A 27,522-nucleotide genomic window follows, 5' to 3' on the forward strand; every position below is an offset into this window, starting at 1 on the left:
CTCAACCACCCTAAAGAGGAAGACATTACCAGGCTGCTAAGATTAGACTACAGTCCAAATGACAATTAATATTTGCCTTAAGAAAGATCACGGGATTGATCTGTCATCAGACAGACATAAGCAAACCACAGCCATGCTTCTATGTGGGATTGTGGTGGCTGTCCTCTGATCACCCACGCCCTACTGTGCCTGGTGTACAGGCCTGACTGAGTGACTGCCCAGCCAGGAATGACATTTTCCAGCCCCTCAAGCAGTTAGCCGCAGCCACAGGACTGCATTCTAGCCAATGCAGCCGGAGCATAAGAGACGTGCACCACTTCCAGGCAGGTCCAGGACCCACTGAGAAGGGGTGGGCACAGCCACAGGACAAAAGAAGCCCTGGCACCTGAATCACCATGTGGAAGAAAGCTGCCTGCCAACCTGTGAGATGAGGGAGAAACAGACCTATCATGGGAAGTCATTAAAACACGGGAAATATTTGTTAAAGCAGCCGTCACTCTGACCAATCCATCCTTCAAGCGAGGCCCAAAGGAAAGGCAGACCTGCCTAGTCCCAACGGCACAGCCACTCCCGCACCAAAGATGGGAGCATGAAGCCATCTTCACTTTGTAATCCGACCACCTAATGACATGAGACCATTCTGAGCCCAAACCCCTTTATAATTTGCCCATGCAGACTATCTTCAGGGATGGCACGTGAGGCATCTCAGCAGCCGTCTCTCTATGCTTGGTTTACATGAGTTTATCGTTCATGAGTTTGAAGGAGACTCTCGAGGAGGATATACAGAGTAAAGAGAAAAGAGGGTTGCAGTACAACTGCAGGAAAACTGTTAAATGAGGAATGAAGAAAAGGAGCTAGAAAAGGAGACAGGGCTTAGCAATTGTGTCTGTAACATTCAGCCACTCCCAATCATACTCCATAATCTCATTTATATTGTTTCCCATCTCACTCTCACTCTAATATAAGGCCCTTGAGGACAGAAATGTTGTCTATTCTGATCACAGCTGTAGTCCCAGAGCCTGGAAAAGTGCCCATTACGTGGGAAACACTCAATAGATGTTTGATGGATGAGGGAACAAATAAACAAATGGACAAACTGTTAATTCTGACCCAGAGACAGAATGGCTAACCTGAGCTCTCCTATGATCACTGGAGCTTAACTTCATACACACCTACCAACAACTGTCACCCAACAGTGTAAAGGCTGGGCCCTCAGCCTTACCTATGAAATCAGAGGGGAAAAAAAATTTTTTTAACTTTTTATTTTGAAATAATTATAGATTCACAGGAAGCTGCAATAAATAACTTCTGGTTTTGCCTTTAGAGAAGTTAGTTAAAATTAAATCCTAGCAGAGCAATGTAAGTTTATCAGTTTCTTCACAGAAATAAACCCACAAAGATGCCTTTAACAAGATATTGCCAAACTCACTGAGGGAGCTAATTTCAACAGCTTAGAAGGTTGATGGCCAAGCTATAGGAATCTCTGAGTCTAATGCGCAATGCACAGTTGCTGCTTATTAAGATAAATTAAATTTTTTAAATGATCACCACAGACATCGGACAATGTTAGATAACATGGACGCATTAATTTGCTAAGTGCCAGACACTTTAAGTACCTAACACATGTGATCTATTTTTATCTTTACAGCAACCTGCAAAGTAGGTTCCATTATTCCCATTTTGCAGAACAGGAAACTGAGGATTAGGGAAGAGACGTGACTCACCAAAATCATACACCTAGTAAATGGTAGAGCCAGAACATGAACGGAGTCCAGAGTGCATACTTTGAATCAGCATGTAGTTCTCCTGGCCTATCCAACCATCCATCCTGTAACAATGTACCATTTCCTTCTAATGAACAACCTCACTGCAATGCCTAAAATATCGCTGCAATTCTGCAGATGGAGGCTCTCAGTTGAGGATATGAACATCCTTTACTTTCACCTCACTCCCCACTATCCAGTTTAGTTATAGATTTGGGCCAGTGAACTATTAAATTATACAGACAGAGCACCATCTTACTTCTTGCATAATTTTTGCTTATAAGCATCTGGCATGTTTTCACATCAGGAAAGAATCCTGCAGAGAGCCACACAATATAGATATTCAATCATCGCCTGTTATTTTAGTATGTGGCACTAACACTACTTTGATTAACCTAAGAAATGTTCATGAGTAATCACTGTCTCCAATTCCTCCATCAGGAACCAAGATCTGCTGCTCAGAAGGGCATTTTTCCTTCATAATGGTCAGGACTTTGCTCTCTGCTCAGCACAGAAGACGAGGAGAAAGCAAGAAATCAGCAGTGAGAGGAGACTTTGATAAGGCTGCAGACTACCGGTACCACTGCACTAACCTGCCAGCCCCATCCTTGCTGATGTGGTCAAGGCTGCCTGTCTCTTCTCCACTGCCCTACCATTAACATTCAAGGCAGCCTGAGGTCAGATGAGAAACAGATGCACCAAGAACTCAGGCTGAATTCAAGGAATGCTTTAGAGAATACGGCTATAGATTTGAGGCACAAAAAGAGTGCAGGTCCTGGAGGCAGACAGATTTGGGTTCAAATCTGGGATGGTCACTTGCTCACCACGAGACATGGGTCAGCTGCTTCACTTCTGAGCCCACAGTTCCCCACCTAAAAGGCGGTGACCCGGCCCACAGGGCTCTGCCTACCTCCCCACCCTCATCTCCCCTACCCTGGGCTCCAGCCACACCAGCCCCCTTTCCGTTCTTCCCGAGCCTCCTCTCCATGCTCCACATACCAGATCGGCTCACTCACCACCCACGTCACTCCCTGCATGGCAGACGATGGCGAGGTAAAAACTACACTGTCTGAACACCTTTGCTAATAGAATTCCACATGGGACTTAGTTGCCACTACACATGCTCAGGAAGACTGATTAAGAACCGAGTCACACGGTGAAAGAGGCAGGGAACAAAGCACTCATGCTGCCAGCCCAGGTCACACATGGTGTGGCGCTGGCGCTGACCCACTAGGCAGCTGCTGCCCCATTCTGCAGCTCTCATAGTGGCATAGGCAGGGCTCCCCCAGCAGTCCGGACCTGCTGTGGGGTCTAGGGGAACTGTTCCTACGATCTCAGAATACAGTCTGAATATTCAGCCCTTCCAAAGATTTGGCAGGTAGCCACACCCCTTATTATAAATCCCTATTTGCTTAAGCTAGTCAGAGTAGATTCTGTTGTCTAAAAACAAGCATGCCCTTTGTCTAGACTTTTCCCGTTGCATGAGACACCCTTTCCTCACCTTCCAGCACAGTCCTTCCTTTGCTTGGTTAACTGTGGGTCCTACTTCACAGCTCAGTCAAGCATCACTTCTTCAGGGAAACCTTCCCTCACTTTCCAGCACCAGGTCAGATTTCTCTGTCATGTGCTACCCAAGTACTCTCCGGTTTTTAGGGCAATTATCAGTTTTCCATTATACACGCAGAGGTGGGATCATCTTATCATATGCCTCTCCCCTGCTTGACTGCAAGTTCCCTGAGAGCAGGGATCATGTTTGTCATCCTCAGGGTATCCCTGGCACAGTGACTGACCTATATAAGCCACTTACTAAGTATTTCTGAATGGATGAGTAGAGGACTCCACCTTGCAAGCAAGGCTGTTGGGAGGACTGAGGACACATCCAAGTGAAGAGGCCACCATAGCAGCGGAACCAAAGAAGCACTCACTCAGTAGTGACTCTTCTTGGGCTAGGCAATTGGGGCTATGATACTGCCTGCTCTTCTAAGATGGAGGGACCACTGATGCACCTAGCGGCTGAAATGGCGCCTCCATCAGGGAGCCTTTCACATTCACACCACAGTATCTACTGATATCCAGGGAATATGCTGGAAACTAACACCACACTCCTTTCCAGCTTTAAAAAGTACTATCTGGGACGAGGAGTTCAATCATATGTTTTCAGCTATATGCAAGGGGCTAAATCAGAGGCACCCCGTCTACCAAATCAGTGTGGGCCAAAGCTACTACCAGGGAAATTCTGGACACGATAAGCCTTTAATGAAATGTTCGCCATTGGTGTGAGAAAGCATCAGTGACCCCACAAATAAAATGTGCTCATATACTTTCATCAGTACTCTAACCAGCCCGTTTGTAAAACCACTATCCGGATGCTAGAACTTGAACATGGACCAGCCCAGCATTCTTACTTTCCCCTCCGCCATTCCCACCACCTGTAAGCATGGATTCTGAAAGGCCTTAAGACAACAACCCCAATCAGTCGTGATATCGCTGAATCAACGTCTTTTTCCTATAAACATCCTTGAATTTCTATCCCAGGCACCCTCTTCTTATATTATATCCTGGAATCCCCTTTCTTTCAGTGATCCAGCACCTCTTTACTATTTTCATCTGGTAACACAACATTTTTGTCTTTCATATATAAGTGCCTTCCAGCAAAAATCCAGGCGACTACCGTCACTTAAATTGTTAAGAAGTGTGGGTACATGGTGAGCACCTGAGGAAGACAACAAGAGACAGCTAAAAAAGATTAAGGCTGAGAAAAGTAAATTGTAGTATCCACTCAAATAAAATGTTTCAAAAATAAGGGCTAGAAAATCTGAAAAAAAAATTCTAAGTAAGAAAAGGAGGCTGGATGCTATGAATCAGAGGACCTTTTGAGGTAATAGTGACCACTGGTCTTAGGTAGACTCAGCAAAATAGATCAACTTTTTACCTCTTAGGAGATGACAAAACTCCAGCTAGGGTATGAAGTCAAATGGGGAATGAATCTGGTAAAACAAGATGTCAAGTCAAGAACTAGTCACATGTGTTCTGATAAAATTTATCAAGCCAGTTCTTCCTGTTAGACACAAAGCAAACACACACATACCTTCTCCCTCCCTGCCACCCGTCTCTCCCTCCTCCTCCCCACCTCTTCCCCCTTCCTCTTCAATTTTAGTCAGAGGAAGAGAACTGAGTTGTCTGAGCAATGCTGAGAGGTCAACACACACACACACACACAGAGTGTTGACATTTACCATTCCTAAAAGAGAAAAATTTTCCCAGCCCTAATCTCTACCCATAAACTAACTCAACTTTACTGCCATGAAGGTTAACAAAAAGACATCAGTGCCAGCAGGCCTGGGGCTCCAGAACCAAAAAGAAGTGGGGTCCCCAACCTCTGTCAAGGGCCTCAGGCCCAGGACCTCCTCTCGACCACACAAGGAATTTCCCACACACACTGCTGCCTCTCATTGACCCAAAGGAAAGGAGACACAGGCTTCTGGTTTCAGACTGGTAGGAATGACAAACCAATAAGGAAACATTGATAATCCAAAAGACAAAAGGGGTAAAGGATACTAAGAAGCAATTTCAGAGAAAAGGAAAAACAGATGACTCCTAAACTTAACATAGTCCATTTCACTAAGAAAGAGAAATGCTAATTAAAACCACACCAAGATATTATGTTTCACCTATTAGACTGGCCAAGATCCCTAAGCGCCTGAACACAGTGCATTTGCATGGGTATGAGAAAAATCAGCATTTTCATACATTGTCAGTAAGTGTGTAAATCAGTAGCCTCCAACTTAAAATTCTTTATCAAAAATTAAAAATGTGTATATTCTATATCTTGTAGTAGTGAAAAAGAATATGAAAACGAATATATGAATGTTCCTATGACTGAAGGATTGTGCTGTACACCAGAAATTGACACAACATTGCAAATTGACTATACTTCAATAAAAACTTATGTATATACCAAAAAATTAAGATGTGTAGTCATTTCACGCAATTATTCCACTTCTAGGAACTGACTTTACATTGGTATACATATATATATACACACACACAAACACTGTGACTGCAAGTTGCAGATACTGATCAGAAGGGACTGGTTAAATGCTTTATGGCAGATGCACACAATGAAATACTATGCATTTGAAAAAACCAAAAAGATGTACTGTTAAAGAATGTTATTAAAGCTGATTGTTAAGAAAAAAAATGCAAAGTGCATTAACAGATATATAGTATGCAACCATATATGTAAAAAGGTGGAATTATGTATTTTACATATATTGTATATAATTACATATAAAAATACCTATGTTCACTTGTATATGCATAAAATAATCCTCTAATGAAACAAAAGAAATAGGTGATATCAGGTGCCTCTGGGATGGGGACCTAGACGGCTGGGAGAAGGGGTGGGAAGGACACTTATCACTCTATACTTTTTGTATCTTTTGAATTTTTGACATTTTTTAAAAATTTTTAATTGCTCTGAAGAAACATTTGAAAGCTTGCAACTCACAATGCAAAAAAAAATAACAGTGTGGTGTTTACTGTATAATGTGAAACGAGCAACCAAAACTTCAGAGTGCTTCTGCTGCAGCCTTGTGACAAGGGAGACCACTGCAGGGCAGTGTCAGGTCCAGCCACTCATGAGAACAGCATATGGCTCTCCAGAGCCCCAATGGCCAAGGGACAGACAGCGACGTGAGGAGCAGTGAAGGGGCCGATGCTGAAGGGGTCCGGGGGCATTTCACAGCCGGCACAGTCAGAGCTCTCGGAAAAGCGTCAAGGGGCAAGATTCCAAAATAAGGGGAAAATGCCTGAGGCACTACTGAAAAACAAAAACCAAACCCACAAACAGGCCAAGTGATGCCTTGAGAGAGAATTCCTAGACCCCGAAAGAGCCGACACAGGCCAGCTTGCCTCCCAGCTCGTCCCCCTCAGGCTGAGTATCAGGTAAGGGAACCAGAGGGGCTGGGGAAGGCCCGAGTATGCCCTACGTGTTTCCTGCTTCTTTATTCTCCAAACTCAGAGCACCAGCTCTCTCATGACTCCACCCTGAGCCACCTCACTCCAGCCCATCCCAATCCTTCAGCCACAATCTCTGCTCTCTATTCTCCTTGTCCTCCCAGCATCCCAGGCCGGTCTACCCATAAAATACCTTCACACCATCAAAAGTTCTCCCAGTGCACTGTCAGCCTCCCAGAAAGACTGTTTCTTCCTGTTCCCGACCAAACTCTTGGAATCAACAATTTACTTGTGCTGACTATTAAGTCTCTGTGGACTTATGCCAATATCACTCCAACAGAGCCTGGGGGGATTCATTTCTTTCATCATCCTTTACATACATCTCTGCTGTTTAGAACCATTCCAAAAGGACCAAAGGAGCAGAGAGAATCTGTCTCTGGCCATAGGGACCTACAGGGTGGGGTGGGAGGCGTGGTGAGTAATTGAGATTGAGTGAGAATGAGGGGGTAAAAGAAGACAACTAAGTTAAATAAATGTTTTTCAAGTTACTGACTTATAGATTAATGTGGTGACTGGCTAGCAATGTCTAACAACCCCTCCCCTACCTGTTCATCAGAAAACTTTCACTGAAAACATAACCAAACTCCAATTAGAATGGTAGGGTGGAAAAGTTCTCTAAATCCTATTTGGCATGATTTTGTCTTTGAGGTAAGAAGAGTAGTGAGTATTGAGAATTTACCCCAGAAGACTGTTAAGTTCATCCCTTCAAAAGGGGGGAAAAATCACGACACTTATGTTTAGGGTTTCAAAAGTGTGTGTGTTTGGTTTAAAATGAAAGATAATTTTTTCTAGTAGGATCTGGCTGGAAGGATACTTCATTTGCCAAACCTCTCTCCCTAGAGTCAGGTAAAGATATACTGCATATATGAGATAGAAGAATACGTGTATTTGCTTACATATACATATACCATTCCTGGGACAACGAATAACAGACAACACTGGTCGTCTTTGGGACAGAAAACCAATAAAGATCAGACGCCCATCCTGCTGGCTGAGCTTCACAGGTAAATGAGCAGACAAGCAACAAACTGCTTTTTAAGAATGAAAAAATGGAAACCTCACATGTACAAGAAATATTTTAAAAATTCTCACACTTCATGTTATCAATGGACAAAGGAAAAAACAACGAAGGTAAAAGCAAGGCTGAAGAGTAAGGTTCCCACGCAGAGAACACTGACTGTGCGGGAAACACTCCCAGCTCAGGACAGGAGGAGAGGCGGTTGCTGTGGCTGCAGAGGTAAGAGGTACACGGGGCCAAACGCCAGGACCCCAAGGGCCACGGCCGGGAACATGGATGCTCTGCTGAGAGCAGTGGGCAGAGAGTGACAGTTTTCCATCAAAGGAGTAGGAGGATCAGATCTGTGTTGTTTTTTTTTTTTTTTTCACAGCAAGGATAACGGATTTGAAGAGGGTGGAAGCAAGAAAAGTTAGAGGCTGACTGAGGGAGCACAGGGGAATGGACAGTTAGGAGAAGTACTGAGAAAGTGAAATGACCAGAACTTGGTAGCTGAGTGGGCCCATGTGGTTAGAAAGGAGTCAGAGACAGGGACCCGCGTGCAGGCCTGAGATGCTGGGTGCGGGGAGCCAGGGACGGAAGGGTGAAAGATGGTTTTGTGAAAAAGACATGTTTAGAGTGACAGTGGGACATTCAAGGGAAGATGTCTGGTGGATGGAGAGATGTGATCATCAGCCTCCATGTAACCAAAGAGTAGCCGACTGAGAACTGGACCTGGGAATCACTCACATGTAAGGTACAGGTGAAGGTGAAGGAAGGGGTATTGGAAAAAAAGATTAGGAAGAGGTAGTCATAAAAGCAGGAGGAAAACCAGAAGATGGCATTGCAGACAACAAATGAGAGCATTTCAAGAAGGCAGTCAGTGTCAAAAGCTGCCAAGGGTCAATGAGACAAGCACTTAAACACAAGGTACTTTCTGGCAACTGTGGCAAAAACGGAGGCAGTGGAGCTTAGGGGGAGTAGGACGACCCATTCTAAATTCTACACCAAAGGACTACACAATCCAGACGGTTAGGATCACTTGTGAAAAGTAAACCACAAAATGACCTATAAACACATCATAACAGAAAAGCAGGAAAGAAGATTTATCATTTCTTTACAAACCACTGTCAACCATCCACATATAGGATGTGCTCAGTATCTGAAATTTCAAGGGGAAAAACATCCAACATCTGAATGAAAAAATCGAAATTTCTAATGAAAACGAATATATGTATGTACATGCAAGAGTGAGACATTGCACTGTACATCAGAAATTGACATTGTAATTGACTGTACTTCAATTTAAAAAATTGAAATTCCTAAAATATTAACCAAAAAGACTGTTCATTCCAATGTTTGAGCAGTGAATTTGCATCAGCACCTATGAAATGCTCAGCCCATGAGCTGCAACAGTGCTGACCCAGGGTCCCTAAAAGCCTTCCACAGTTCCCAGAGGCCACCCTTGCCAATCAGGCAGGAAGGACTTGAATACAAGGCCACAGAGGAAGCTAGAAGAGAGCGAGGCTGCCAGCAGCACATTAGCACGGCAACGTGGGGGAATGAGTACCCCAGCCAGGCCTAGCACCATGCCCGATCCATATGGATCCCCTCCCACTGAAACCCTTCACTTCAGACTCTCATCTAGATGACTAATTCAGGTGGGCGTTTTGCTTTCTGGGATGTGGAGTCCAGCCAAAGCAAGTTGATAGGCACAAGAAGGAAACCTAAGAACTGAAGAAAGAAAAACACATTAGCCATGAAAACCACACACTGCTGTCCCAAAAGAGGCCCCTTGCTCTCATCTTAAACAGAAGCCAATGCTCCAAACGGGGTTGGGGGGGGGGGCGCTCCACTGATACCAAACAAACATTAAGGGGATCAGGCTGTTGCAGATTCTTACAACGGACTGTTACATCCATTCCAACTCATGCATGTTACAGAAAAGAGAAGGAACATGCCCAAGGTCACACAGAGTCTGGCTGGACCTGGGTGAGAACCTGTCTGACTTTTCTGCACTATCCCATGAGTCCTTCTAAAGGCCAATCACTGCCAAATACTTCTACCCAGCCTTGGCTCTCCCCAAGGATCTAGTCCCAGATATCCTGCCATCTCTTTGACACCTCCTCTTGGCTACCTCAAAAGTTCAAATTCCAATATCCAACACTGATCTCAGGATCTTTCCCTAATGCTTCCAACACTAGTTTTTCATTCAGGGCTTCTTGACTTGACAGATGACATCACCATCCAGCCAGTTTCTGAGACAAAGACTAAGGAATCATGCCCAGTGTTTGAACTTCAGGCCTAATACTTCCTAGCTGTGACCTTAGGCAAATTAAATAAGCTCTTTAAACCTCAGGTTTTGTCATCTGAAAAATGGGATAACAACAAAAATTATCTCCTAAGATAGCTGTGAGCACTGAAACAGAGGTGTATATAATACTAAGCCTGTAGAAAAGGGCCTGTACATGCAGCTCCCTCTACTTCTTGCTCACTCTCCCCAATCGCACTCCCTCACCTGGTTAACATGGAGGAATCCTTCTCCTCTCAACTCAAATGTTACTTCCCGCTAGAAGCGTTCCTTGATCCCCTGTCTGCCATGGCTAGGTCCTAACTTCCCCCTGACATTCTTCATCTTCAAAGCATAGGGTAATGTACTTTGTGATGGTTTGATTGATGGCCATCTCCTCCAACAGTCTGTAAGCTCCATGAGGGCAAGGACTGGGAGTGTTATATCTCGTATCTGTATTCTCAACACAGCACCAGGCACTTGATAGGTGTTTAGTAAACCTTAGTTGCTTGAAGTGCCCAAGAAGCATGTTCACCAGCAGAAAAACGGACCTAGAGATTAGAAGTCCCAGGACACCAATCCAAGTGAGAGCCCATGGCCATCCCAGCCAGGGGGACTAAGGAGAAAGGGCCTGGTGACCCTGTCTAACCATGGCGAAGTTCAGGATTTACTGCTTCTTTGACCCTCATTCTAACAGTTCAGGATACACTAAAATACACTCTGTAGAAACATGCACAACCACACCTTGCAGATTTTTTGGATGAACCCCAGTCCCTCTGATACCTTTCCTAATGTAACCATCACTCCACAGTAGGTATGATTCTCATGTTTAAAGACACATATTTCTGCACCACAGGACCTCTAAATACAGCCAACTACTACATCTGGGGCTCAGCTGAAGAAACAGCTGTCTGTTCCAACTTGGGGGTTAAACTGAGCTCTAATGGACCTAGGAGAGAATGGCATCTTGGCTTCCCAGTGTGGTACCAATAAGGTATTTTCCAGAATATTTTTTACTACACCCAATGTTCATTTATAGAGCAACTCTAGAATCTGGCCTTCTTGTCCTGTGGGACTCTAATGGATAGCACAGTATTTGAAAGAAGAGGGTTCGACACTTGGCAGGTCTGGGTTCAAATTCTGGCTCCGCCACTTAACTAGTTACAAATGAAACCTCAGACTGTTAGTTGACCTCATTTAGCCACCATTACCTCATCTGTGGAAACAGATATAACAGCATCTAGATCTGACCATTGCAGGAAGCAAGCATTACATACAGATACCCAGCAATGGCTAAATTGTCTACAATCTTTATGAAAATTCTCTGTACACAGAGTACTACCTTAGAAGATAAGTTCTGTGGCAGGCCTAACACAGAGCTCCATGCCCAGTGACTATTCAATGGACACCGCGGTCTTTCTTAGCCCGTTCACTCTGTTCCAGACGACCAGCCCACTTCTTTATGGGACTATCTGACATCACCCTTCTATTTGAGAACTACCTGACATAAATGATCCTTATTCCTAGGTTGGACAACTGTAATGTTATACAAACCACCCTACTTCCTCTTGTCTTTAGAGTCAAACAGTGAACCCAGTTTTCTCATAATTTCTCTCAGGCAGACACACACATGTGTGCACGCACGTGTGCCCACCCTTTTCTGGAACTATGACTTCACTAGCATAGGACTCAGAGGTACCACACAAGATAACAACTGAAGACATGGTAAAAAATAAGAACTCTTTGTCCAGAGGAAGGGAAGCTGAAATTTTCTAAGCTGTGGGTAGCCAGGAGAAACTGAGATAACATTTGTGTTTCTATCGTATTTCTCTTGTATCTATTACATATAGGAAACTGTACTTGCTGCCACTTGTAATATAACTGTTGTCCAAACAGCATTGGACTGGGCACTGAGGGAAAATACAGGAGAACTACCTCTGCCTTCCAAAGCTTGCAATGTAATTGGAGGCACAAAACAAATGAGCAACAGCTAACTACGCACTGAAGATGTAATAATAAAGAATAAGGTAGAGATAAGATAGGTTGTTTTAGAAAAAGTAAAGTTATCCTAAATGAGGTGCCTAATGATTAAGCAGGTGAAGGTGGAAGGGCATTTTAGACACACCAAGATCAAGAACCAGCCAGGATTACTCTGGAGACACTGAGAAGGAGTAGAAACAAACACAGTAGAAAAGATTTAGGAAAACATACAAGCAACAGAGTAAGAACTGCAACATTTCAGGGGGCAGAGTTTTAGATCTTTCTTACAAAAAAAAAAAAAAAAGAGAGAGAGCCGATCAAAAAGCCATGTCCCCAAAGTCTCCCATTGGCATTACCCCACGACACCACTTACCCGGATAAGGGAAGCCTGATGTCGAGGGGGTTTGGGTCCTGGGCCACCTGACGAGGGTCCCTCAGGCTGGACAAGGGACTGCCTAGCTTCATAAGGAGCTGAAACAGCAGGAGAGAAAGTCAGCATGGTACACAAAGATTCTACCCCAAAATCATGATTTCACACTCAAACTGATACAGTGTCTGCTCTTCAGGGAAGAATTAGCAAAGAAATTAAGAATTTAAACACATAGGGCCACCTAAGACAAACAAACCTTGGTGACCCTGGGTACAATTTAAAGAAACAATCTAAAGACAGTCAACCAATTCATGATAAGGCAGGAAAACAATTACATCAGGTTAATATTAGAATAAATCATAAGAGTGATTGGTGAGACTAAAGTGGGATAGAAAATAATGAGAGTAGTTAGAAAAGTGCCACGTCATAAATGCTTATATTCTAAATCTATGGTAAGTTCTATATATACCCTCCTATTTAAAACTCACCATCCACCCCTCCAAAGAAGTAAGAAAACAAATATGCATTTTGAACATTAAGAATCAACATTATTGTTTATTTTCGAAAAATAAATGGCACTGTCTTCTTTCCCTTGTTGGAAAGAATGCAAGACCAAGTAGAGAAAAATACAGAAAGGAATAAATGTATTTTATATGTACTACTTTATTATTTGATAACCAAACTAAAAATAACTTTGCTACCTTTAAGAAAGCTTTTAAGCCACAAAAATGAATGAATTTTTTTTCCTTCCTTTTATTTCCAGAACACTTACTAACGACCTTGCCAACATGGTAAGAAATCAGTTACACATAACCAGGTACTACTCAGCTCTAACAGAAAGGAGAAATGAGCACCCAAGATGAAACCATTTCTGATCTCTGTGGGTTAACAGTTCAGGTTTTTGGAGTATATAAGTAAGTAAATGCTTTCTTTCTGTAGTTCCTTATAAATAAAATTAGGTAGAGAGAGCAGAGCAGCATGTTATGGCATGACCTTTAGCATAGTTTGATCTTTTTAAAATAAAGAAGGTATAACAACAGCACATCATGAACAGCAAACCACTCATGGACTCACAGCTGCTCTCTGTATTTCCTCCAAGGAACTGGAATACAACATTATAAAACATTAAAACACATTAAAACATCAAAATCATTGCCTGGCAAACCATGAAATGGATTTTCCAACCCTGCTAATGGATTCGAAATACAAAAACTGTAAAAGAAACATACACAGAGAGCACATAGTCCAAATCTTAAAAATAAGTTTCAGCTGGTAGGCAGGAGCTGTCCTCGAAGAAGGATTTTTAAGATCATTCCATTTTGATGGAACATCAAACTAAACTCCTCCTGCTGGAAAGTTTGGACCACAGGAAACTGTACATGGCTGGGACACTAGAGGACACCAGCTTTCCCTAGGAAGCTGATCCCACACGCCTCTGGCTCCCCTCAGAGGGAAGGAGCTTCTACTGCTCAGGACGGACATGTGTCGGGGGAGCCCACCTGGCCCATGGCCCCAGTCTCTCACCTACAAGGGCCTTCCTCCCCTAGGAGGAGACAGACACACCTCAGCAGTAAGGCATGAACTCAGCTGCCTGGTGGGGCATTTCTGGAGAGACTTGATCTTGATGCCAGATTTATCTCTTCCTATTCCCATGAGACGCCTGGGGTGGCCACACTTGCCTGAGACTAGAAAGGTGAGTGTCTAAAGCTATCTGGTCACAAATCTTAGACATGTGTTCCAGTCAGTTCTATCGGTACCAGAGCTGGTATTTGAGCCACCATCAGTCTGCCTCCTGTCTCATTCCTTAATTGGAACTGAACTCAGGAGGTAAAAAGGTAAGTGCTAACTCATTGCCTCTACTCTCCTACCTCCCAAATAAAACCCAAAACACACAACTCAGTACAAAATAAATAATTTTTAGCTCCCCTTACAAGAGGTCGTATAAGGAATGGAAGTACCACCTATGAAATGAACCCTTTCACTCTGAGATTCACTGTCAAACTAGAACTGAGACCACAAACCTCAATGCAATGAATGATATCCAGAAGGTGACTTTCAAGAATACTTAAGAGCTTCAAAAGTAAAACGGGCACCAGATTCTAGAAACACAAAAGAAAATATGAGGGAACATTTGAGCAGCTACAATGTGCCAGGAGCTGTGCGAGGAGCAGAGGTCTGTACACATTCCTCATCTCATCCACAGAGCAAGCCTTGGAGGCAGAGATTATTCCATTTCACAGACATGGGAAACTGAGGCTCAGAAAGGTGAAATGCCCATAGTCACACAGGACACAAATGAGAAATGTAGGCCACCAAGTCTATCTTTAGGCCCAGGAGACTGAAATTATAGCCCATACTCTTAAGTTAGTAGATATCTAGAACTGATACATCAGAATAAGATGTATAAGAAAAAGGAGAACAGACACATTGATTTTAAGATAAGACATTAGATATCAGAATAAACAGGTAAAAAGAGTTGAAAGCAGTTGCCTCTGGAGACTAGAAACAGGCTGAGAGGGAAGGAGAAGAGTTGTTTTTACTATAAGCATTTAAGTATTATTTAAATACATACATGTACTACTGTGATTTAAACATTATTTTTTAAATACAGATAGGAGTATCTGCCTCTGAGGGTTGTAGTAGAAGAAAACAATGCACGTAAGTCTCACCCAACAAGCAACAGCTATATAGCTAAGCCAGCAAATGAAACTAGCAGAAGCCCAAGAGAGAAGCTGAAGAGGGGCTCTGAATCACAGACTGGTCTGAAGATGCTCGGTCTGATTTAAAAGCTACACACACACCCCATTAGTCAGGAATCACTGCAGGATCTTGGACAGGGAAATGACCCCAGAAAAACATATTCCTAGAAAATTCTCCTAGCTCCAAAACTCCTTTCTGAAAATGCACAACTTAAGAATAACTTGAGAATGCTTAGTACCAAAGCCACTAAGGTTTAATAGGCTTTAGATATGCTACTGTGTAGATCAAAGGAACAATGAAATACAGAAACAGGGAAGAGAATCTTGGGTTTGTCAGATGGGTTGGTGACATTGTAAAGACAACAGAGGAGAGTTAAGAAACATGAAAAAAACATGGAATCTTTAAGAGAAACTGAGTTCTGAATATGTAGGGAGAAAGAAAATGAAAATACATGAGTTTCTCTTACTTCCTGACCTAGAGATAGATGACAGAAAAGGAAGCAGACAAGTGAAAAAAAAAATCCTTTGGAAGGAAATCCATGGATGTTACAGAAACAGGAATGACCAAGCTCTGAAGTGAACAGTATCAATTAGAAGCAAAAATCACAAGATGGACTGAAAGTGTATAAAACTCTCCCTCCCTTTGACTTAGACAGATGGAAAAGTCTAAATGGAAATACCTATAAACATTTTACTTCTGAATGACCTCGTTCCCAGCTACAGAGACCTAACAGGCTTCTAATTGATGGACAGAATCAGAAAACTCAACTCCTAGAGAAACAGAAGACTGTTTACTCAGACTCCTCTCTATGGGTATACTGTGCAAAGGAGAACCCTCTGGAAGAGTAGCTCACCAAGTTTAAGGATCATTATAAACACTGAAGAGAGAAACCAACATACCAACTGCAGGCAAGAAGCACTAAATTCTCATGCACTGCCAATGGGAATATACAGCCACTTGGTAAAACTGTGGCAGTTTCTCATACACCTACCCTAAGGTGCAGCAATTCCACTCCTAGGTATCAGGAAAACAACAACATATGTCACAAAACGACTCACACATAATGTTCATAGCATCCTTATTCATAATAGTCAAAGACTGGAAATAACCTAAATGTCCATCAACAGGACAACAGGTCATCAAATCATGATACATTCATACAATGGAACACTCCTGAGTAATAAAAAGGAACAAACTGCTTAGACACACAACAACATGGAGAATCTCAACCACTATGTTGAGGGAAAGACACATAAGAGTACAGTCGTTCAATATGATTCCATTTATCTGAAGTTCTAGAAGAGGCAAAACTAATCTAGAGTGATAAAAATCAGAACAGTGCTTGCATTGGAGGGACAGGGAGTGACTGGAAAGGGGCATCTCAGAGGTGAGAGAAATATTGTATTCCTTTTTTAATGAGTATTTTAATTTTTTATTGACATATTTATCTATAATATTATATTAGTTTCAGCACAGTGATTCAATACTTATATAGATTATACCCCATTTAAAGTTATTATAAAATAATGGCTATATTCCCTGCGCCGCACGGTATATCCCTATAGCTTATTTATTTCATACATTGTAGTTTGTACCTCTTAATCCCTGACCACTATCTTGCCCCTCCCCACTGGTAACCACTAGTTTGTTCTCTAATCTGTGAGTCAGTTTCTGTTTTGTTACATTCATTCGTCTGTTTTATTTTTTAGATTCTACATACAAGCGATAACACAGCATTTGTCTTTCTCTTTCTGACTTACTTTACTAAGCATAATGCCCTCCAAGTCCATCCATGTTGCAAATAACAGAATTTCATAATATTTCATTGCATATGTATGTATGTGTATGTGTGTATACATACACACATACACAAATACACACACACACATCTTATTTATCCAGTCATCTGTTGATGGACATTTAGGTTGCTTCCATACCTTGGCAACTGTAAATAATGCTGCTATGAACACTGGGCTGCATATATTTTTTTCAAATTAGGGTTTTCATTTTCTTCGGATATATACTCAGGAGTAGAATTGCTAGACCATGTGGTAGGAGAATATTTTATTCTTGATCAAAGTAGTAGATGCATGGGTATATTCATCTCAAACTGAAGATTTTAAATGTGTGCATTTTATCATATATAAATTTTACCTCATTTTAAAATAAAAGGCTAAGAAAGAATGAGAGCACGGACAACACTGCCAAAGACTGCTGAAAGTCAAGAAAGACGGAGAGAAGCAGGTTGTTTCCTTACCACTGAGGGGAATGAAAGCCCAATTTGAATGGAATGAGGAGAAAGTGGAGAGAGTTGGTACAGACAGGTTTTTTAAGGAATATTAAAAAAGACATGGTAGAACCTGGTGATAGGCTGACTCAGTACAATAAAAAAATGACTCACTTGTTAATTAAAAACCAAAAAAACGCACCATGTTAGGCATACAACTCCAACTTTCAAGCGCAAGTGAAATTAGGGGGAAAAACCCATTTCTAAAAATAGGGAAATCCAGCAGGAGAGACTATAAGAGGAAAATGAAGAATTCTCAACCCTGTTGCATTTCAGACACCAATGGGACACTCAAATTTCAGGGGAGTGATTTTTTGTTACTAATCTCTAACAGCATTATTTTGGATTTGCATCAGACTTAGTTTCCAATCACATTTCAGATTTCACATACTGATTTCCAATCAGTATCAACACAGATACTCCTCGCTTATCCTCACAACACCCCTATAGGGTACTATTATTCCATTTAAAAAAGAGGAGAGGAAATCATGGTTCAGAGCAGTCAGCGGCTCACCCAGGGTCACACAGCTAGTCACATAAAGCCTCACCCCCCTGATTGCAATCAAAAGATTTTTCCATTATGCCACATCTGCTTCTCTCTGCAAGATTACAGCCTCTCTTTAGTCCAGCCTAGCACACATTTTTATATCTGTGTCCCTCCAAAAGTCACCACTATTTTCAACCCAGCAAAAACCTGCAGTAACCGGGTCGTTTTCAGTTACAGCTCCCAAAATAAAAAAGGGGGTTACGGATATCCAATTTTAGAATACCTTTCATAGGTCATATTTTAAACTAGGAGCCCGAGCCCCAGGAGGACAAAGACACTGCGGTGAATTTATGGAGCTTTGAGCACTGCAGCCAAGGAAGCCAACTCTGCAAGTCATCCTCAGAACCAACTAACGTATCTTACCACTAACACGGCCAGCACAGCATAACTGTGAGGGAGCAGGCAACCCCACAACTGGGCACAGCGCAAACCTCAGCACAGTGCCTCCCCTGGCAGTTCCCGTATTCTTATTCCCAAACACAAAGGCTAAATATTTTCATTTATGTGATCAGTCTTTAAAGGTTGAATCAATTCTTCTGCAGTTATATTTTCAAGTACTTTCATAAAAGCAGTTATTATATAAATATGTTTGGTATGTTTGCAGAAAGGAGTAACAATTCCAAAACAACACAAATCCTTCATATGCTATGTTCCTGTGTACACAAATCTGTATATGAAGGATTAAATCATCTAAATAGTTATCTACAAGTTTAAAGATGAGCTAGTTTGTAGGACAGCAAACAAAGCATTACTAACATAGGTTTCATTTTGTATTTTTTTAACCTTGCTTCAGAGTGTAAAATCAAATTGAGCCAGCTTTCCAAGGACAGAGGTAATTAAGTCAGGAGACTCAGCAGCTGGTGGCGATGCTGCCTGACAGACTAAGGAGTCTCTAAGACACTGCCTGGGACAGCTGGCCTCTTACCTGGATGCATCTGTTCCGTGCTGCTCCGCAGTTTGCTGTAGCCATGGCTCAAGGGCACCCTCTGGTAATGAGGCGGGGAAGAAGGAGGGGATGCGAGGGGTGACATCGCGGGAGACTGCGTTTCCTGCTTCAAAGAATCAGGGCAGAGTTCAGAGGCAATCACTCGAGGAGCCTGGTGAGCTGAGCTGCAGTTATGAAGTATAATGCAACTCTACTGCTGATAAGCCGGCTGGTTTAACAAATGGAGGCGATGTTTTCTCAAAAATGCAGCTTGGTTAAAAAGCAGCATCTGAGGATTCAGAAGTCTCCCAGAGAATAGTTTCACCAGAGCTCAGTTACCTAAATTACTAAAACAAGTCTAAAACACTTTCAGATACTCCAATAATATTTTCCTTTGGAAAATGAAAGACTCATTACATGAAATAACATTCATATTCTCCCATTTTGATCTCTTTGTGAATAGATTCAATTTGTATTCACTAATAAAGGCTCCTATTTCCTGGATTTACACTTACCAAGTCTTCCAACAAATGTGATTATTTTTAAAATATTCTATGCTTAATGCTAAATATACTAAATACTCTTGGAGCTTACTAGCCAAAGTAAAATGCAAAACAATTCATTATGGGTAAACTACTCCAACTAGCCTGCTCCTGAACACTGGGATGGAGACTTAATAAACTAAAATTCAAATCCCAACTCGAAGTGTGAACTTCACATAGGACCCCAGGCAAGATAAGCAACCTTACTCTGCCATTGGGTTTCCTCTTTTTTTTTTTCCCAATGCTACCAATAGTGATTACTTTGGAATACCCAAGTAACAATGAAACAACAGAGACTATCTGGGTCTTAGTTCCCCCCCCCCCAAAAAAAAAACTGCAATCTGAAACACTAATCAAGTACTCTTTTTCAAGAAAAAGAAAAAGAGTATTTGCTTTGAAGTGTGAGCTCACACCCACAGACTGGGTGGGCCTCACATAAACCCAGACTGAAGTGAAAGGATGTGTCCTCAATCACGCAGCCAGGGGGGTGAGCCTAGAAAGTTCCCAGGGCATTAACCATCCTGGAATAGTGAACCCTCATTCCTCTCCAAGTCCTGGTGGGAAAACATGCCAAAGAGTATTGACTGGAGACTCCTATACAGACATATTCATTTTATTGCACTTGGCAGATGTTACTTTTAAAACAAAAAACAAATTGAAGGTTTATGGCAACCCTGCATCAAGCAAGCCTATCAGTACCATTTTTCTGACAGCATTTGCTCACTTTGTGTCTTTGTCACATTTTGGTAATTCTCACAATATTTCAAACTTTTTCATTATTATTATATTTTAGGGTGATTTGTAATCAGCAATCTTTGATGTTACTGCTAAATGCTGAAGGCCCAGATAATAGCATTTTTTAGCAATACAGTATTTTTTTAATTAAGGTATATATATTGGTTATTTTAGCCAAACTGCTAGCACACACTTAGGACACTATAGTATGATATAAACATTAACTTTTGCATGCGCTAGGAAACCAAAAAGGTCATGTGACTCGCTTTGCTGTGGTGGTCTGGAACCAAACCCACTCTATCGCCAAGGTATGCTGCCTGTCCTCCTATTATATATATATATATATATATATCCCTGAAGAACTAGTTTAAAACATATCTGAATTATGAAAGCAACAGTACATGGAGTTATGTCACAGGACATGCTACATCTCATTTAAGTATGAAACTTCTGCAGCAATACCTCAAGTTTCCAGCATTATCAGGATGAGTCATATAAATCAGTTTTCTGACTTAATCCTTTACAGTCATTGCACTGAAAAAAATTTTGATTTGTCTTCCTAAAACATAACAAATTTCCTTGCCTTGTAGATGATACGTAATGAATATACTTTGACTTTTCTGCACGATCTAGTATCTTCATTCGAAGTATGAGCTGTCCCTTGATGCCCTCAGGGTTTACTCATGTGTAAGACTATTTACCTCTTCATGATAGGCTCACTCTTCTGGAATTTTACACTTTTGTCTCTACCGAATCACCACCTGACTACTGCAATTAGTGGTCTAATTTTAAAAGCCCACCCTCCCTATTCTTGTTCCTAACCTGCTACTCAGGTGATAGCACAAGACCACATTCCAAACATGCTCCCCAAGAAAGGATTCCCTGGTGAAAGAAGTCTAGTAAATGCAGATCTCCAGGAGGTCTCTTTACTGCAGGACTTCTCAGGGCCTTTAATGTGCTAATGTACACTGTGAATCTCTAAGAATGAGTATTTAGCCTTTCCCCCAAGAAGAGGATATGAAGCAGCATTCTCCAAATACATTTCACCAGAGAAATCTTTTCTCTAGATTTTCTGGAGGCAAGGACCTATTAAAAACTCCTAGAGGTTACATTTCAAAGAACCCATCTGGAAATGCTGATTAGAGAAATCAAGTGAGTGTGTTAAATCAGTAGCCTTACTGTAGACACAATTCCACATTAAGACAGGCTCTAAATGGTCCATGGGTGGCTCATGGTAATTTCTATGCATCAGCTTCTTCTTGCTGCAAGGAAACTTTACTGGCTCATTTCCAAGTCTGTAACTATCCCAGATGGTGAGATTCCCTGGAAGCTTGCCGGCAGATATGAGACACTGCCACATGAGGTTTCAGGGTCAGAATCAAACGGACATGCCTGATCAGACGGATTACCTGTTTCTCCTCATCGTCCATTCTTTTGAAGGTACTTTTTTCTGTGATTAAATATGGAATCTGAACCTTAGTTCCATGCAGCTCAGCTGGGTTCCCAAATCGTATCTCAGCATCAGTCTTCGACATCATAAAGCGAGGCAGCGGCAACTCTTTAGGACCAGAATTAGAGAAGCTCAAGTGAGACTTATTTTAAAACTGCCAAAAGAGGAACTCCATGGCCAAAAGATGAATCACTTTTGAGGAAAAATTCCAGAGCACTAAATATAGATTAAATTTTATTTCAACACAATGAGGACTCCTATAATAATGTCATGATAGAAAAATGCTACAGTTTAACAAGGTATTTCGGCTCAACATTTTTAAATACTGTCGAATCACTGCAGAATAAATTCAGGTTTTAGACTGACCTCCCACTTCAGCCTTTAGTCCAGCAGCAAGAAAATGGATGTGGCATTTTATAAATCAATATTAAGTGATAAATGATAGCAGACAAAACTTATTTAGTGCTTATTATATGCCAGACACTGTATTAAGATCTGCAAATATTAACTCATTTAATTCTCATAACAACTCGATATGGTAAGATTATCATTAGCCCTCTTTTATGGATATGGAAACAGATAAGAAGGAGCTAAGTGACATCTGCAAGATGACACAGCTCATCTGTGGCAGAGCTGGCCCTTAACCAGCTCCAAAGCCTCTGCACTGCCCTACAGAAAGGTCTGTTCCTCATCCCTAGGGCAAACTTACTGCATAGAACAGCTTCTCACTCTATGTTACTGCTTAAGGAATTTTCACACTCAATCTCCAGCTGTCTTTTTATAATAGAGTAAGGAAAATGGTATCAAGTTAGAGCAATCAGTCCAAGGTTCCGTCACATTCTACTGTCAAAACCATTAGCCACACTCACAATGCCACAAAGAGCTGAAACACAACAGTCTGGTATATTAACTTATCCTTCAAATTTCTGACAAAACTATTCTGAAAACAGAAATACTTTGGCAAACTCCTAGTTCTCAGCACAGCAAATCACATAGAGTCACACAGCACAAAGAACTCCAAAAATGGGTATAATATGGATTATGCATAATGATTTGCATCTGTATCCACTGTTGAGGATAATACTCATCAGTGTGTCTCTGCCGTCTCTCAGCTCTCTATTCCAAAAACACAGCTGCACTTCCAATGATTGATGCTGTGCTAAAGCCAGAAAACATCTTAGCAACAGCAAGTATCCTAGCTCCCCAGGCAAAGAAGGCCCCTGCTTCCCTAATACCCACGTCATGTTTATTTTTAGTTGCTATGTCCACATTTGATTCAAAGAAGTAGGCAATATGACAAATCCCTGCATGATCAATCAGTCAAGGGCCCAAGAGACATAAATAGAATAACCAATCTGGAAAATTAAACCAAGACTTTCCTCTAAAGAGACGATGGCCGCCATTTTTAATGTTTTAATATTTCCTAATTTCGGCAGCTCTCCAGCACTCAAGGCAGGAACGGACTTCAAAAGAAAAAAGGCAACAGAAAAGAAAATATAAATTCTTAGCAAACCAAATATAAGCTAATCCCTATGGTTCTCACCTCAGAAAGGTATTTGTTTCAGTTCAGTCTACAGAAAAGACCTAAAAAGGTGGAACAAGATCAGATAGAATGATCTACACCCTGATCTGCCCACAAGAGGATGACACGACTTCCAAACACCAGTGGAGGGAGAAAAGAAGTAAATGCTCAGCATTTGTAAGCTTCCTGGCCAGTGTTTTACTGGTGTTCCACAGATAACTCCGGGAACAATGGACCACAAACACAGCTGATGAACATCAGCTATGACACCAGGGCTCCCAGATATCCTTTAGGACAGCGTCACTTCACACATTCTCCTTCCTTGGCTATGGAATTTCTCTAGACTGTTCACCCGGGAAAGACAAAACACAGCTGCATTTCCCTCGTACTTTCTTTGCTTATGTGGTTTTAAACAATTCTCTCTCTGATATTCCTATTATTGAAAACTTTAATGAAGGTGCTATTTTCCTTAAGCTGCTACAAGCTTTTATAAAGTGAAAAGTAAAACTCAGGTTTGTAAATTTTCAGTCTAAATGTTTTTTCCTAGTCCTGTGTACACCAAATTTAATAGTGAAACTGTATTATAGAATTAATCAATATACATGCTGGAGAGGGTGTGGGGAAAGAGGACCCCTTCTATACTGCTGGTAGGAATGTAAACTGGTGCAGCCACTATGGAGGACAGTATGGAAACTCCTTAAAAAACTAAAAATAAATTTATACAATCCAGCAGTTCCAATCCTAGGCATATATCCAGAGAAAATTCTAATTTGAAAAGATACTTGCACCCCAATGTTCATGGTGGCACTATTTACAATAGCTAAGACATGGAAGCAACCTAAATGTCCATCAACAAGTAGAATAGAGATGTGGTGTGTGTGTATATTTGTGTGTGTATATATATGTATACACACACACACACACATACATACACACAATGAAATATTACTCAGCCATAAAAAAGAATGAAATAATGCCATTTGCAGCAAAATGGATGGACCTAGAGATTATCATACTAAGTGAAGTAAGTTACACAAAGATAAATATCATGATATCATTTATATGTGGACTCTAAAAAAAATGATACAAATGAACTTACAAAACAGAAACAGACTCACAGACATAGAAAACAAACTTATGGCTACCAAAGGAGAAAGAGGGGAGGGATAAATTAGGAGTTTGGGATTAGTAGATACAAACTAATATATAGAAAACTGATAAACAAAAAGGCCCTACTGTATAGCACAGGGAACTATACTCAATAGCTTGTAATAACCTATAATGAAAAACAATATGAAAAAATATATATATATATACACATATGTAGAACTGAATCACTATGCTGTACACCAGAAACTAACACAACATTGTAAATCAATCATACTTCAACTTAAAAAAGAAAAGAAAATTAATCAATAAAGTAAGTACCTGCTATCTAGCCAGTGATTTATGTCAAGTAATCACAGGAGATCTATTTGTAATAGTTAGTTAGAATCTTTTCTCCCAAATTGAATTAAATTAACACACAGGAAACAAATTAAATATTTATAGGGGCCAAGGACGGCATACGCACAGCCACCAAAGACAATCATTTCATAATGGTATTAGATTGTATTCTTTGAACTCAGAAATGCTTTGTATATTAAATCGAAATGACCATTTTTCCCTTTGATGTAGAAAACTATGCTCTCCTTTTTTAAATATGTGACCCTCTAAAAAGTAAGGGGAGAATCCTTTGTTTTGCCATGTTTGATGGAGTCATGAATATAAGAAATACTTGAATTACCTCAAACCATTAGAAAAAAACATAAGCAGCATAAATGCAGTAACAAATGGCAAATTACAACACGGCAAGGTGGGATTAGGCAAAGAGCTCATTTCCCATCTCAAACGGCAGCTGTTATTCACTGTCCTCCAATGCTGTCCACTAGAACTATAATGTCAGCCACACATTACATTACCAAAAAAATTTTTTAAGTAAAGAAGCCAGTGACAAAAAGATAAATACTGTATGATTTCACTTACGTGAGGGATCAAGAGTAAAACTCAGAGAAAGTAGAATGGTGGGTAACAGGGGCTGGGAGGAGGGGGAATGAGGAGCTGCTGAATGGGGATGGAGTTTCCATTTTGCAAGGTGGGGAGACTGGTTGCACAACAATGTGAATATACTTAACACTACTGAACTGTACACTTAAAAATGCTTAAGATGGTAAATTTTATGCTGTGTGTATCTTATCACAATTAAAAATTGTTTTAATTTTTGTTAAAAGATACAGGTGAAATTAATTTAATAAATTTTAATCCAACACTTATCATTACAACATGTAAGTAACATAAAAAATTATTAATGAAATAGTTTATATTCTTTTTTCAGACTAATCCTGCACCCCAGGTCTCAATTCAGACACACCACTTTTCAAGCACTCAGTAGCCAGAGTCTGGCTATGGGCTATCCCAGTGGAACAGCACAGCTTTGGCTGATAGTCAGCATGAAGGAATGTGGACCATTATGGCCAGAAATCTGTATTTTATAGATTTAAATATTATAAAGTAAAATGCCGACAACTAACTGATTTCTTTTTAAATTATGTAAGGAGTATTTTGTGAAGGGATGATTTATATAGATCTTAACTGTACCATTTAAAGAGCTTTGACAAATGTATATATAAGCAGATAACCAACAGCCAAATTACAATACATTTCCATTATAGAGAATTTGCCTTCATATCCCATTCTAGTTAATCCCTCTCCTTGTCCCACGTGGCAACCTGTTCTAATTTCTAAATCCACAGATTGCCTTTGCCATTACAGAACTTCATAAAATGGAATCACACAGTATTTATCTTTGTGACTAGTTTCTTTCCCAACATTTTGTCTGTGATAATCATTCAGTACACTGCATAATCATTTAAAGACAGTTCATTTTTTTTCATTGCTATGCAGTAATCTATTTTTATGAATATATTGAAATTCTTTTAATCCATTTTTCTATGATGAACACTGGGTTATTTCCAGTTTGGGGCCATTATGAATATAGCTGCTGTGAACATTCTTATAAATTTTTTTTGATAGACATGAATTCATTTATCTTGGGGATATACCTATGAACCAAGTTCAACCTGCTGCCTATTTCCATACAGTCCATGAGTTAAGAATGGGTTTTATAATTTTGAATGTTTGAAAAATATAAAAAAAAAAATTTCATGATGTGAAAATTGTGAAAGTCAAACTTCAATGTCCATAAATTCATTGAAACACAGTCGCACTCTTTTGTTTACATATTGTCTGTGTCTGCTTTCACAGTTCAAAGGCAGAGTTGGATATTTGCAACAAAGGCCATATGGCTCACAAAGCCTAAAATATTCACCACCTAGCACTTTTCAGGAAAAGTTTGTTGACCTCTGTATTACACAATGCAATGGTCAGAGTAAAATGTAGTCTTATTAAAACAATAATGCATTTTTTATTCTTCTTTTATTGACATATAGTCAGTTTACAATGTTATGTCAATTTCTGGTGTACAGCATAATGTTTCAGTCATACATATATATACATATATTCCTTTTCATATTCTTTTTCATTATAGGTTACTACAAGATATTGAATATAGTTCCCTGTGCTTCACAGAAGAAACTTCTTGTTTATCTATTTTATATATAGTAGTTAGTATCTGCAAATCTCAAACTCCCAATTTATCCCTTTCCACCTCCTTTCCCCTCTGGTAACCGTCAGTTTGTTTACTATGTCTGTGAGTATATTTCTGGGGTTTTTTTGGGGGGGGTTAGGTGTGTTTGTTTATTTTTAACACGTTGATCTGGGTGACAGTTTGTGTTTTCTCAGGGGCCCCATCACCCAGATATGGGTGATCCATTCCTTCATACATTTAGGCAGGTTTCTACAAGTAATTTGCAACAGTTTTCAATTGTAGGAAGAAATAAAACTGTAAAGACATTGAAAAATTGGAAAAAAATGGTTTTTCAAAACAATTCCAATTATACTGGAAAAACAAACAGATGAATGTAAGCACATATACTGTTAGCGTGTCACACTGCGGTTAAGTGAGAATTCGGGCCCCACAGGAAACACACCCAATCCACAGTGGGTGATCAACCTGTTAATGGAGGTACTGAGGATTGAACCCAAAACCACGTGCATGCTAAGCCCACATTCTGTCCCTGAGCTATACCCCACCTCAACAATAACACATTTAATGGGAAAATGTTTTACATTGCTTGTTTTTATTTAAATTTTAAATAATTTAAAATAAAAATTTACTTCTTCACTCACACTAGCCACATTTCAAATAAAAGTCAGCCACATGTGGCTAGTGACTACCACATGAGATAGCACACTTAAGATGCTTTGGTAAATGTATGAGAAGGGATTACTCAATTTTAT

The 27,522-nt window shown here is 40.6% G+C and overlaps 1 protein-coding gene across 1 annotated transcript in view; it reads right to left on the bottom strand.

Moving 5' to 3' along the window:
- The window catches only part of REPS2 (RALBP1 associated Eps domain containing 2), a 131,269-nt gene that overhangs the window by 97,447 nt on the left and 6,300 nt on the right, over positions 1-27,522 (bottom strand). The window contains exons 2-4 of the mRNA XM_032475655.1: positions 21,562-21,710; positions 18,876-18,999; positions 12,420-12,517 (exon numbers count right to left, since the gene is read on the bottom strand). Coding sequence (XP_032331546.1) covers positions 12,420-12,517; positions 18,876-18,999; positions 21,562-21,690 — 351 coding nt within the window. The 5' untranslated portion in view covers positions 21,691-21,710. The remainder of the gene's footprint in view (positions 1-12,419; positions 12,518-18,875; positions 19,000-21,561; positions 21,711-27,522) is intronic.

The sequence above is a fragment of the Camelus ferus genome, chromosome X (genome assembly GCF_009834535.1).
Source record: "Camelus ferus isolate YT-003-E chromosome X, BCGSAC_Cfer_1.0, whole genome shotgun sequence".
Classification (NCBI taxonomy): domain Eukaryota; kingdom Metazoa; phylum Chordata; class Mammalia; order Artiodactyla; family Camelidae; genus Camelus; species Camelus ferus.